At 41.0% G+C, this 13094-nt stretch overlaps 1 protein-coding gene across 1 annotated transcript in view; it reads right to left on the bottom strand.

The window, feature by feature from the left end:
• The window catches only part of man1a2 (mannosidase, alpha, class 1A, member 2), a 127335-nt gene that overhangs the window by 80558 nt on the left and 33683 nt on the right, over positions 1–13094 (bottom strand). The window contains exon 3 of the mRNA XM_020617107.1: positions 10982–11243. Within this exon, the coding sequence (XP_020472763.1) occupies positions 10982–11243 (262 nt within the window). The remainder of the gene's footprint in view (positions 1–10981; positions 11244–13094) is intronic.

Genomic DNA, 13094 nt, shown 5'->3' with positions numbered 1-13094 from the left:
TTAAAAAAAGATATATAAAATGATCTTGCGGGCTGGATGTAATTGTACGCCGGGCCGGATGTGGCCCGCAGGCCTTGAGTTTGACACATGTGCGCTATAGGTTTTCAATCGGGCGGAGGTCAAGAGATGATGGTGGCCATTTCCCACACTCTCACACTGTAAGTGGTGGAGGAATGTGAGGTGATTCTGTACAAAGAGCATTATTTGATAGGGGATATTGGTCTATCAAAATACACAGCCCTTAAAATCCTACAAATGTTAGCCTGAGCAGGTTCAAGTACCTGTTTGCTCCTTGACAATGGCTTTTTACAGCTGCCCTTATAGCAATATTACTTGTCTACAACTTGTCTACACTGTGTTAAATGTTCCCATCCTGAATCCCTTATGTTCACTTTGCGCTGGCTTCTCTGTCACTCTCCACTGTTACTCCCAGTGAGTTCGTATCATGGTTAGTCAGTTAGTACCTATTGTGAATTAGTATCTGGGACTGTGGTGCATGATGGCAACCAGCAGCTTGTGTAAGATGAAGAGAGCCTGACCAACTCTGACACGTCTCCAAAGTAACACAGACAAACACAGTCTGTTCCTTTCAATGACTCATCATCTTTTCTATGGCAGCTGTTTGGTGTCTCTATAATCTGTTCCACAAATAGATACTTCATATACTTTGAAAATGCATTCCTCTCCTATTCACATCCTTTTAATATCTTTACATTAATTAGGCAGGACAGCAACACTTTCATTTTTACTTCCAAATCACGATTAAATTATGTCCAGTGGCATGGACATATTGTCAAATAAACCTGGTGTACGGTTTCTTTAACTACATTTACAATGTCATTTTAACCAAATTCCACTATGTGCGGTTTCTTGTTTGGAGCTGACTGTTTTTGCACTGCAACAGTCCGACTTGGCACAAGTCATAAAAACACAAATTTATTAACTGTATTGATTTCCCCTGCCTCCCTACAGAGAGCGGGGGAAAATGGAATTAAAATCCTCAGAGTTACAAAGCCAGAACAGTAACAGATAGAAGTATAAAGGTCTGCTACAATAAATAACAAGGGATTCGAATGTAACGCACCAGAGAGAAAAAAAAACCTGAAGCCTCTTATGCACTCAGTATGAATTGACACGTTTGAGAGAAAAGAATTCCGGCTGCATAACGTATGAAAAACGTGTCTAGTGGTAAATAAAACACCACGCTGTCCTGGGTACATCTGTACCGAGTGAGTATTCTCTGCAGCTGGGTACATTGTTACTGCAAGTAGATCTAGTCTTGTGCCCCAGATTGTGAACAAACTCAGCATCTTTGAGAAGAACATCAAAATAGAATGAACAGTGTACAGTGTGCGTTTGGTTTAAACTGCACTCGGCAAGGAACATGTTAATGTTCCTTATAGTCTTTGTGAGAATTTTAAGGCAAACATTTTTTTTTTCTGCCAAAAATAAAAAGCATGTTGAAACTGGCAATGCCCTCGCCCTGGCTTTACTAAGAACACACTGTACTGAACCAAAAACCGTGACCTCAAAACTGTGATATGAACCAAACTGTGAATTTTGGGAACTTTCCACCCTTAATGGATAACATGCAGTAGGGTTGTGTGCATGGTAATTAGCATCAGCTTTATAATGAGAGGAATTGGACACCAATTCACGCAATACATAGTTTGATATTTAAAGCATTCAAAGCACACAGTAAGCTGAATGGTAACTGGATTCAGCACTTGTCTTTGTTTATTTAAACTCATTAAAAAAAACTATAAAAAGCTACAACACCTGGGGTCAGTCAATGGATGTGATGTAATGGTGCAGGACTACATCAGTCAGTGTTAGCTTCATTACCTTAGCTAATAACCTAATAAACTTGGCAGACTGACTAAAGGACACACACTGCATTCTGAGGCCAGGCCATTGTGGTAGTGTGAATGCAATCAGTACACTTACCGAAATCTGTCCTATACCCTGTTCAAACACATACAGTATATTCACAGTCACAATCGTGGTAGCTGTGTTTGAGGACCACAGGACAACTTAATAAATCCCGTCTTACTCAGTGTCTGAAAAGATTGGAAAGACTGTTGCTGAAGATGTCCATTATCTCCTTCTACAGTGATCTGCTTATTTCCTGGTCTTTACATTGCCACTGTAAATGTATTGATAATGCCACATTCTACGCTCCAACTTGCAGCCCCGGAAAGGCCCTATGTTATTAAGGTCAGAGTGTGAGAGAGATTAAAAACCTCTGCTGCTCTCACCGTCCCTGTCAGCTCACAAGTTGAGAGTGAAAAGTGAAGCCTCAAATAAGATGCTGGGTTTGAAACGCCATGTGGTTTCTCATTTGTTACATTTACCAACAAACCAACAAAGATTTGTTTGCACCTCCATTTCATTGGTTTAAAATGTCCAAAGTGCAATCTGATTTGCATGTGCAGTAATGTACCAGTTTGAGGTAGGTCATATATTTATTGCTGCTATGCAGAAATCTCTTGATGCTTCATGCTGCCCCATGGAATATCACAACAAAGCAACACAACCTGCAGCAAACACTAAAAGCAGGCTTCATTAGAACTGCATGACAACTGTTATGACAGAGTTGGGCAAGTTATCCTAATGGAGACACAACCCTGTAACTAAGATGAATGCCAAGGACACAGTACCATCTTGAATGTCTCTTATGCAAAGCACTCGGATCTTTTAACAGACTTGTTCAGAAGAGGCAGGTTGGCTCTGTCTTGATGTCCAACAATGCAGCACAGTCTATGAAAAACTGTGACCTTCACAGTGGCAGCCAATTGCCTGCTAGCTGGCTGCGCTAGAAAAAGAAGTCCAATCTGTTTTTCATGCACCCTTATCCCTGATGTGCCCCGATCTCACACACAACACAATTACAACATGCAGACACAGACAACCCCATGGCAGTAAAATATTCATAAATCCCCTTCGAGGCAGTGGCTGAGAGCTAGGCCATTACTTTTGCCATTGTTTGAAAAAGATTTTTTTAAATCAACTTTGCTCCCATGGAAGAGACACAGAGTGACAAGCTTTTGGAGCTTTGCAGAGCTGGAGTTATGTGTTGCTCTGAGTGACCTCCAGAGTCAGTCTGACTGATTTAAAGCACCTGTTTGCCAACCCTCACCCTCCTCATCACCTTCCAACTCACCCCATGGAGGCTACCTATCTGGCTTACTGGAAGGCCATTCAAATGATGCACAAGGGCAGTGAGAATGTGACATTCAAATTGCTCCTTACAGTAAATGGCACTCATGCAGAGGGGCGGAAATAAATTCAACATGAAATCAACACAGTAAAAGAATTTTCATAAGCTCGTTTTAATCAACCCCTAAGCCAGAATTTCTCAATAATGGCTAATAATGGTTACCCCGGCATGATGTATGAAACATACAGTAAGTATAACAGTCTCAACATAATCTCAGGGTTATGGATCAAAAATGTGTTTAAATCAAGAAACATGACATATGTTAATAAAATTATCTACACCGTCTTTAAAGATTTCATACAAATGGATAGCTCTGATTTATCTGAGCTAAGAATTTTTCAAATGAATCATCCGATCCCATAATAACCTTGTGCAAAAGCTTAGAGCTAGAGTCAGAACATACTCCATTTTTTAAAGGGCAGAAAATGAGTCAGCTTAAGCATAAAGTGCATTGTGTTGCTTTGAGTTGTTTCATCTATGTAAAGAAATTATACAAATCTTATTTATGAGTAGGTGTTTCTTTGTTGTGTATTGTTATAATTATAGAATGAAGGGTGGGGGCTTGTCCTTCAGGCTTGTATGAGGATAATGGATTGATCTTCTTACTATCATTTACAGCTTGTTTGCAGTCAGTCCACTTTCTTAAAGGTTAATGCCAGTATTCAGGAAAACATTTAGCAGCTGGTCCCCTGCTGACATATAGCACTACATATAGTGCATCTATAGAAGGGATGGGTTAGCAAATGTCTTTTCACTATCACATAGTACTAAAAGCTGGCTGACAAGGGAGCATCAAGCACTACATGAACAAGCATGACTGCTTCACAAAAAGTAATTTGTAGTCCAACCACAATGTTCATGTTCTAAAGTAAGTAAAACAACAACAACACAGCCAGGGAATAGATGTATTATTCTCAGCCTTTACATTCTCCAGTTAGTCTTCTTTTAAACCCTGCTCATTCTGTTGGATTCAAATGATATATGGTGTTGTCTGAGGATGAGACATGCCCACTGTTCAGCACAAATCAATCCTTATGAAAACATTATTGTATGAGCCTTGTAAAAGTGGCTGGATATGGGAGAATCCTTCGAGTAGGCTGCCAAATGATACTGAAGAGGGAGGTGCAAATGGAAAGAGAGAAGGCAAGAGACTGCTGGAAAGGGTGAGAAAAGGTGGTGATGGTCAGAAAGATACTGACATGGGGGAAAAAAACAAGAATTTAAGAGTCATAAGAAAAAGTGACATTGAGAAGAATGAAAGAAAAAGCAAGAGCAAAGCATGGCAGAGTGCAACGGACTGATGAAAGCTGAGTCACACTGAAAGCAACTGTGCTACAAACACACATACAGACACACATGCAGTATAGGCCTGGTTCTGCAATCAACATACAAGGCCATCTGCCAAGCAGTGAGTGAGAGAAAGGATGAGGGAGGCTGCTAGAGAGAACAAGAGGGAGTTAAAGGATTGCCATCACATATTCCACACCTCCATCAAAAACCTACAGTCTCTTTATGGGGCATAACATCTGGATAGCTGCACTCTTTAGATCACACTTAAAGAGGTCTGCTCTGGGTATTGATTTATCTGGGCTTTACAGCCAGTCCGTAGGAAACCACATCATTCTAATAGCTTGCTTTTCACTCAGCGGTCACAGCTGAGTGACTGGAGAGCTCTGCGGCCTTCAAACACTGCACTGCCTCCTGATGAGCAAACACAGGCCGCAAGACCTAGATCTGAGAGATCCTGCTTTTCTTTTCAAGTCTGGTGTTGTGGTTCTGCACTGCAATTACTACTAATCAACTGCCAGTCAAAGGCAGTCGGCACCATTTCCCTGCAATATGTCATTACATGTTTGAGCTTCTGAAGGTGCAGCTCATGTTAACTGGACACGATGAATGACTAGTATATTATATCAACTGATGCTCAAAGGTACCAAGCAAACATTTTAATAACAGCAAATTATTACATGCTTTTTTGTTTTTATTATTACACAACTTTTAATTAAAACTACCACCTTACAGTGGGCAAGCCGACTTAGAGAAAGGTTAACTGGTTGTCTTAAATTGTATCAATTGACTATCAATTTTAATGATATACAGACATGGACAAAATTGATGGTACCCTTCTGTTAAACAAAGAGAAACTCACAATGGTCACTGAAATAACATGAAACTGACAAAAGTAATAATAAATAAACATTTACTGAAAATTAGCCAATGAAAAGCAGTCATTGCTTTTGAATTGTGGTTCAACAGAAGAAACTAATGAAACTGGCCTGGACCAAGATGAAGGTAGCACAGCAATCGCGCGATTTCTGTAACTCCCAATGAGACTTCTGCACCTGTCGACAGATATTTTGGCCCAGTCCTCAGGAGCAAACTGCTCTAGCTGTCTCAGGTTTGAAGGGTGCCTTCTCCAGACTGCATGCTTCAGCTCTTTCCACAGATGTTCAATAGGATTTAGATCAGGGCTCATAGAAGGCCACTTCAGAACAGTCCAGTGTTTTGTTCTTAGCTATTCTTGGGTGTTTTTAACTGTGTGTTTTGGGTCATTATCCTGTTGAAGGACCCATGACCTGCGACTGAGACCAAGCTTTCTGACACTGGGCAGCACATTTCACTCCAGAATACCTTGATAGTATTGAGATTTCATTGTACCCTGCAGATTCAAGACATCCTGTGCCAGATGCAGCAAAGCAGCCCCAGAACATAACCGAGCCTCCTCCATGTTTCACAGTAGGTACAGTGTTCTTTTCTTTGTATGCTTCATTTGTGCGTCTGTGAACATAGAGCTGATGTGATTTGCCAAACAGTTCCAGTTTTGTCTCATCTGTCCAAAGGACATTCTCCCAGGAGCTTTGTGGCTGGTCAATATGCATTTTGGTAAATTCCATTCTCACTTTTTTATGAGTTGCTTTCAACAGTGGAGTCCTCCTCGGTCGTCTTCCATGAAGTCCACTGTGGCTCAAACAGCGATGGATGGTGCAATCTGACACTGATGTACCTTGACCTTGGAGTTCACCTCTAATCTCTTTGGAAGTTGTTCTGGGCTCTTTGGTTACCATTCGCATTATCCGTCTCTTCAATTTGTCATCAATTTTCCTCTTGTGGCCACGTCCAGGGAGGTTGGATACAGTGCTGTGGACCTTAAACCTCTGAATAATATGTGCCACTGTAGTCACAGGAACATCGAGCTGCTTGGAGATGGTCTTGTAGCCTTTACCTTTAACATGATTGTCTATAATTTTCTTTCTAATCTCCTGAGACAACTCTCCTTAGCTTTCTGTGGTCCATGTTCAGTGTGGTACGCACCATGATACCAAACAGCACAGTGACTACTTTTCACCCTCTAAATAGGCAGACTGACTGATTACAAGTTTGAAAACACCCGTGATGCTAATTAGAGGACGCACTTTAGTTTAACATGTCCCCTTTTCTAGGGCTACCATCATCTTGGTCCAGGCCAGTTTCATTAGTTTCTTCTGTTGAACCACAATTCAAAAGCAATGACTGATTTTCATTGGTTAATTTTCAGTAAATGTTTATTTATTATTACTTTTGTCAGTTTCACATTAATTCAGTGACCATTGTGAGTTTCTCATTCTTTAAGGGAAGGGTACCATCAATTTAGTCCACGTCCGTATTTACTAACCATAATGTGGTGTTGAAAACAGCCCATTTAAATCTGCATATATTGTAGATAAATATTAATAAACTGTCAGAAAATCTACTTGCTTGAATTTCAGTGATGATTTCCACCACCTTCACATAATGTTAGGTATTCAAATGCAAAAGAGTGACAGGAACATCTAGACCAGCTGAAGTGGGAATCCCCACCCCCACCCCCTAGTAATGAGCAAATTGCTGCTTGGTGTCCCAGAACAAGGAGAAGAAGACAAAAAAAATACACTAGGGTTCCAGGGTTAACTTCAATTGTGATGCACGCCGGATGACAAAATAAAGGTTTGACTTGAACAATCTCAGCTGACTGACATTTCTCCTGATGGCAGATTGGACTGGTCAACTTTCAAGGGGTAGCCCTAATATGCAGCTAATCATTTTAGCCATAATGAACCACAGGACATTACTTCGGGTCCATCATTTTAAATTGACATTATATTTATACTTGATGTGGGATCTGTCGGGGACCTACTTCACTACTGTTTTGTGTGAATTCTCTTCGTCACAAAACAAAAAGCTGGCTAGCTGTTTTTTAAAATCATCAATAGATTCAGTCATACGTAGAGTCAAGGGTAGGGCATTCCACAGTCTTGGAGCTACGACCTGAAAAGACAGGTCCCCCCGAGATTTAAAACGAGTTTTGGGGACCACCAAAAGAGTTTGGTTTACAGAACGAAGAGTACGTTTGGGGGAGTATGGGGTCAGCAGATCGATAATGTACTGAGGCCCCATGTAGTGCTCTAAATGTCAGCAGTAAGATTTTAAAATCGATTCTAGCTTTGACTGGTAACCAATGACGTGAATACAAGACTGGAGTGATGTGAGCTGTTCTAGAGGTTCCTGTCAGGAGCCTCGCAGCTGCATTCTGGACAATCTGAAGACGATTTAAAATGGACTTATTACAACAGGTAAAAAGAGAATTAGAATAATCAATGTGTGAAGAAACAAAAGCATGAATAATCATCTCAAGATCTCCCTTAGATAAAATCTTCCTTAATTTAGATATATTTCTCAAATGAAAGAAGCAATTCCTGACTAACTGTCTTATATGGGTCTGAATGACTCCCTTTATTGTGGGTGCACCCTTTTAACTGTGATCAACCAATCACTTAAAATGTTATAAAATCATCAAAACTGTTACTTTAAAATATAAAGTCACTGAAGCATTAATGGAGTGTTTTTAATGAGCAATCTAACCTCTAATTTCAAGCAGATATGCATTTATCCTGGTTCCTGGCAGGAACAAAGCTGACCAGATTAAAAGACATCAGGGAGAATAGGACAGTCTGCATTACTACTGTTATTATTGATGAACAAACCTCACTGAAAGTGAACCGTGCCTTTGTACCATGGCCCATTAACAGCAGCACTCAGGTATGTCAGCAGCTCGGGGCTAACAATACCTCATGATGTGACAGGTGAATAGCAGTGTAACAGTTAACAGTCAAATTCATTCCATTCCTTTTTTTATTACCCTAAAGCGCTCTCTACCTCCAGACAATGGTTTAATGTCAAGCTCGTGTAATTAGCAGAATACAAAAAGAGCACAAGGCTCTAAGCTAATGGACACGGTGGAAATGAAGGGTTCTGTGTTCTGCACAGTCAATGAAATATGTGTCTGCAAGGTGTAAAAACAAGGTTTAGTTCTATTTCTAGAGGAATAAAGGGCCACAGAGCAGCTGAAGTATCCAGCTGGATTTAACCAATTTCCACAAACTCAGATGGAATAAAGAGCAAAATCTCCACAGCTAGTGTTCATGACCAACCAACAGTCTTTTCATTTGCAAAAGCCAAGAGCGGATGAAGATTAAGATGGTATCAAGATGGTGATATAGAGGTGCAAAGGTGTGGTGAAATAATCATATCATAAGCACCAGATTGAGATAAATTAAACCAGATTTATTTTAGCTCAAATTATTTAGGATGTTAGGAGTTACCAGCGCTTTCCAAGTGATTTAGCTCTGCAGTACTTTGTTTCTCTTCACGCACCATCCACTCAGGGTGAACATATTTTTACCACGTTTCACTTAAAGAAAAAACAAAAATCAACTTCAAATTTCTTGTCAGTATCAACCGACAAAAAGCAAACAACATAACCTGACAAGTATTGTGTTTATGTTGTCATTTTGTGTCACCACAGAGCTACTGAAGAAAACTGCCCCCACTTTAATCATTATAACCAAAATCAGCAGTCACTGATCCTCCAGACATGGGATCAAATCTGAACCAAACCAAAATAAACCTAAACAGTAATACACTGTCAGAGGCTGGCTCAACCACTATCACTGACTGTCTACATAAAACAAACAATGACACAGAGACAGATGCTCCATGGACTCGACTTTACAACATAAAAATGCAGGACAAATGGCTGCCTGGAAGTCGCACTAAAAAAGAAGAGGCTCCACTCTTACAGCCACAGTATGTAATTATGATTTCTCCTTGGAATCACAAAGCAATCAAAAGAGGGGAAGTGTGCTGTGCTGTAACGCATACAGTTGCTGCATTCTTGTTCTTCTGGGAGTGTATGGCATTCTCTCTGAATGGTAATGGTGAAAAGAAGAAAAAGGACATTAAGAGACAGGCAGGTCTGGGTGAATGGGCCAGCTCCAAGTGCTGTTTCAAGAAAGACCATATGAGGTAATTGTGCAGGAGACTTTGCAGGGGGAAAAGGGATAAATAGGAGCACAGAGAGAGAGAGAGATGAGCTGGGGATGGGTTAGTGTCTACAGAGAGTGAGACCAGATAGCACCATCTGCATTCTGCACAGGCACTGTCCGTCTGGATCACTGCTGGCACTGACACAGACAGGAGGCAACAGAAATGTATTCAGACCTACAGTACAATATGGTCAAGCACTAACTGGTCCTGGCACACACATGCTGAGCTTTTTAAAGGTCGCCTACACCAAACTTGGGTCTATGTTGGATGTTTTCACCCCATCCTACTGCAAAATGGTCTTCACAGGGATTTTTGTGAATGAGGACCTAATGGCATTGATTTAGGAATGTTTGCCAAACTATCCCCAGGGTTTCCCACAGAATTAGATTCTACTTGTGGCAGTAGCTTCTGTTTTACTTAATAAATACAGAAATATTACAGGGCTTCTGTGCTTGCTGCACTAGCTGGGTCACCCACAGCAGCATGTTGTCTGCTATCCTCTCCTACTGTAGCCCTGCATCTCCCTCTTCAGCCAATCACCCTGGTCAGACTGTTCAGTTTAGGTTTTTAATGTTAATTCTGTTTCGCTGAACCTTTTGTTCAGATTGTCTCTGTGACTCATCAGGACAAGTCCTTTTGAGTCTAGGAAAATATTTTTCACTGGGCTATTCCTTTGGACTGAGGGAGCAAACATTCAGTGTCAGAGTTTAAGAATTAGCATGTACCTTATCCACTTGCATGAGCAGTTCTTGGCAACAGCTGTAGTCTAACGTTAGCTTAGCTAGCCTTAATAGCTTGCTAATAACTTATTGAAACTGATAGAAATGGGTTCAACATACAGACTTGGAGAAGAGGAGCTGTTCACCGTGTGAGGGTGTGTGTATATGAGTGAGTGTGTGAGAGTGAAGGTGAAACAGTGCACTGTGCCCAGCTCGAAGATAAAATAAAATGTTACCCATTTAAAAAAAAAAAAAGGAAAAGCCAAGATCGAGGGGAAATCATCTTCTACTTAATCAATCACAGATGATGTTGTTCTCAAAAAGATTAAGAAAAATGTACTAATAAAAACAGGTGGCCAAATATACCTGGGCAGTCCGCCGAAGTAAAGTCTATGTATGGCAAACACTGGTCTCAGTGGACTATTGCCCATTGGAGTATATATACAGCGTACACAAGATCAATAGCACTTTATTTTCTAATAAAATCCACAGTTTTACTGGCACTTTCTCTCTCTAATAAAATCACTCATCACTGGAAGTTTTCCTCAACACAGTTAGAACAGAAAATAATTCGAGTGTGTAGTAAACCCCACCAGTAAGAGGCAGTGAAGGAACTTACATGAATCCCACCACAGATGTACAGTAAATCCCATATAAACTGAACCAAACCTATGTATCAGCTGGTCAAAGATGATCTTACCTCTCTGATCTTGTCACGTTTCTCTTTGACGTCAGGTTCTGATGGTTCTCCAACACTAATGCCCACCACTTTGGGCATGGGCACAGGTGGCAAGGGTTTAGGGCCTGCATGTATCTTTTTCAGGTCTTCCATCACTTTGTTCTTCTCTGTCTGAATCTCAGCCTGCAGCTCCTCACGTGACTTTCTTAGCTTCTCCTTTGCCTCCTGCAGCGCTCGCTCATGGTCTGCACGAATCTTGTCCCGCAGGCTCTCCTCCTCTTCCCTGTAGGAGGCAGGAAAAATGGCAGGGGATGAGATTTTTTACTCTTTTTTTTTTTATCCCTATTGGCTTCCAAAAGGTGGCTCGAAGAATTATTAAACAAGGCTGACACATAAAACCAAATGTTTGGGGAAAAAGGTGTACAGAAGAGTTTCTATTTTAATTAAAGATGAACTTTAACAACCATATTTCACTGTGTTTGAGATAAAACAAGAAAAGTTTAAAGAATCACTTTGAGCTCTGGTAAAGAACAGAGGGTATTTTTCACTACTTCCTGACATTTTCTATTTCTGTCTTTTGGTGTATGTAACGATTTTGCTCACTTCAACTCTGTAGCCATTTACCCCGAACTTGACACAATTTCATCCTCAACCAGTCTCTGAATATTCTGTTGCTGGATATTGGTGTCAAATGTGACACATCTGTATTTTGTGTGCAAAACAGTTTAAAACCCATACCACTCAAATGGTTAATGAACTTGTTTCTGGTGCTTTTCCTCACTCTATAGCGCTTTACAATATTTGCCCATTCATACACACACACAAAGTTGCCATACAATCATTCTCATACATCGATGGCCCCCAGGAGCAACTTAGGGTTCAGTGTCTTGCCCAAGAACACTGACATGTAGACAGAAGAACCTGGGAACAAACGGCGAACCCTACAGTTAGGGCCAGACCTGCTCAACCCTTTTTAAAGAGCATCATCCCTATGCATCTACACAGTTACACAAACTGTTAGTAGCATACGCTTCAGTGCAGACAGCCACTTTAATGATCAGTTTGAGCAGAGACAGGGCAGAAACTGAAGGCCTGCTCACTAATTCATCTGCACGGTTTGTTTTGACAACGCATCAGCCGGGTATAGGCAGACAGCTGTGAGCTAGTGTTAGCTTCCCAGCAGGGAGGGCTTGAATACAGAAAAATACACAATGATTCACTTGACTTCCATGGCCTCACAGCCAGAGGTATCATTTCACCAACAAATAAAAAAATTAACATGAGTCTTTTTTCAGTTTAGCCTTTTGGTAGTGAGATCTTATCATTCATTACAAGAGAGCCAGAGACAGCTAACCATTGTGTGGTGACAAACCCGTAAACTGCTGCAGGTCCATACTAACCATTCACATCACAGTTTACAGGGCTCTTGTGACTCAAGATATTACTTTTCAATGTAAAATAATGTTTATAGCACAATGTAATTACTTGATTTCCCCAATGTAGACATTTTACCCATAAAGCCCTGACCGAACCACTCACAACAAGTAACCACTAAGAAAGTGTCCTTGGGCAAGACAGTGAACCCCAAGTTGCTCTTGATGGCCAGAGCAGCGCCTTGGAGGGACAGTGCCAACCATCAGTGTGTGTATGTGTGTGTGAGTTGCCACTGCAGATGGCTGCCTCAGTTCTGTACCGGAGACAAATTCCATGTGTGTAACGTGCTTGGCCAATGAAAGTGATTATCATTATCAAGCATAGTGATATGCTCACACAGCCACTTTTCCCCATAAAAGTCTAAGGGTTATTTAACAAACTAATATTAAGTTCAGCTGATGTAAAGGTGTCACCAAATCAGCAGGCCAAGCAGCATTCGCAATAAGCGCCTGCAAGAAATCAAACCTCAGTCACCTTTGATCAGGCAAAAGCCATCAGCCCGCAAACCTAACCCCAACCTCACTACTCTGCAGTTACATTACCTACAGGAAATATGGCAGGTGTGGAGGAACAAAAAGAGAAAGCAAGCCAGAATGAGAAAACATCATCTGTGGTCTCACATGGTGGTACAAGCCCCAGGGTATTGACACAACCCTAGTCCATGAGGAAGTGGGTCAGTAATGAAAACAAACTCAGCAGG

The sequence above is a fragment of the Monopterus albus genome, unplaced genomic scaffold, assembly GCF_001952655.1.
Source record: "Monopterus albus unplaced genomic scaffold, M_albus_1.0 scaffold185.1, whole genome shotgun sequence".
NCBI lineage: Eukaryota > Metazoa > Chordata > Actinopteri > Synbranchiformes > Synbranchidae > Monopterus > Monopterus albus.
Note: the sequence above shows the minus strand (reverse complement) of the source record. Positions and strands in the feature narration are given on the sequence as shown.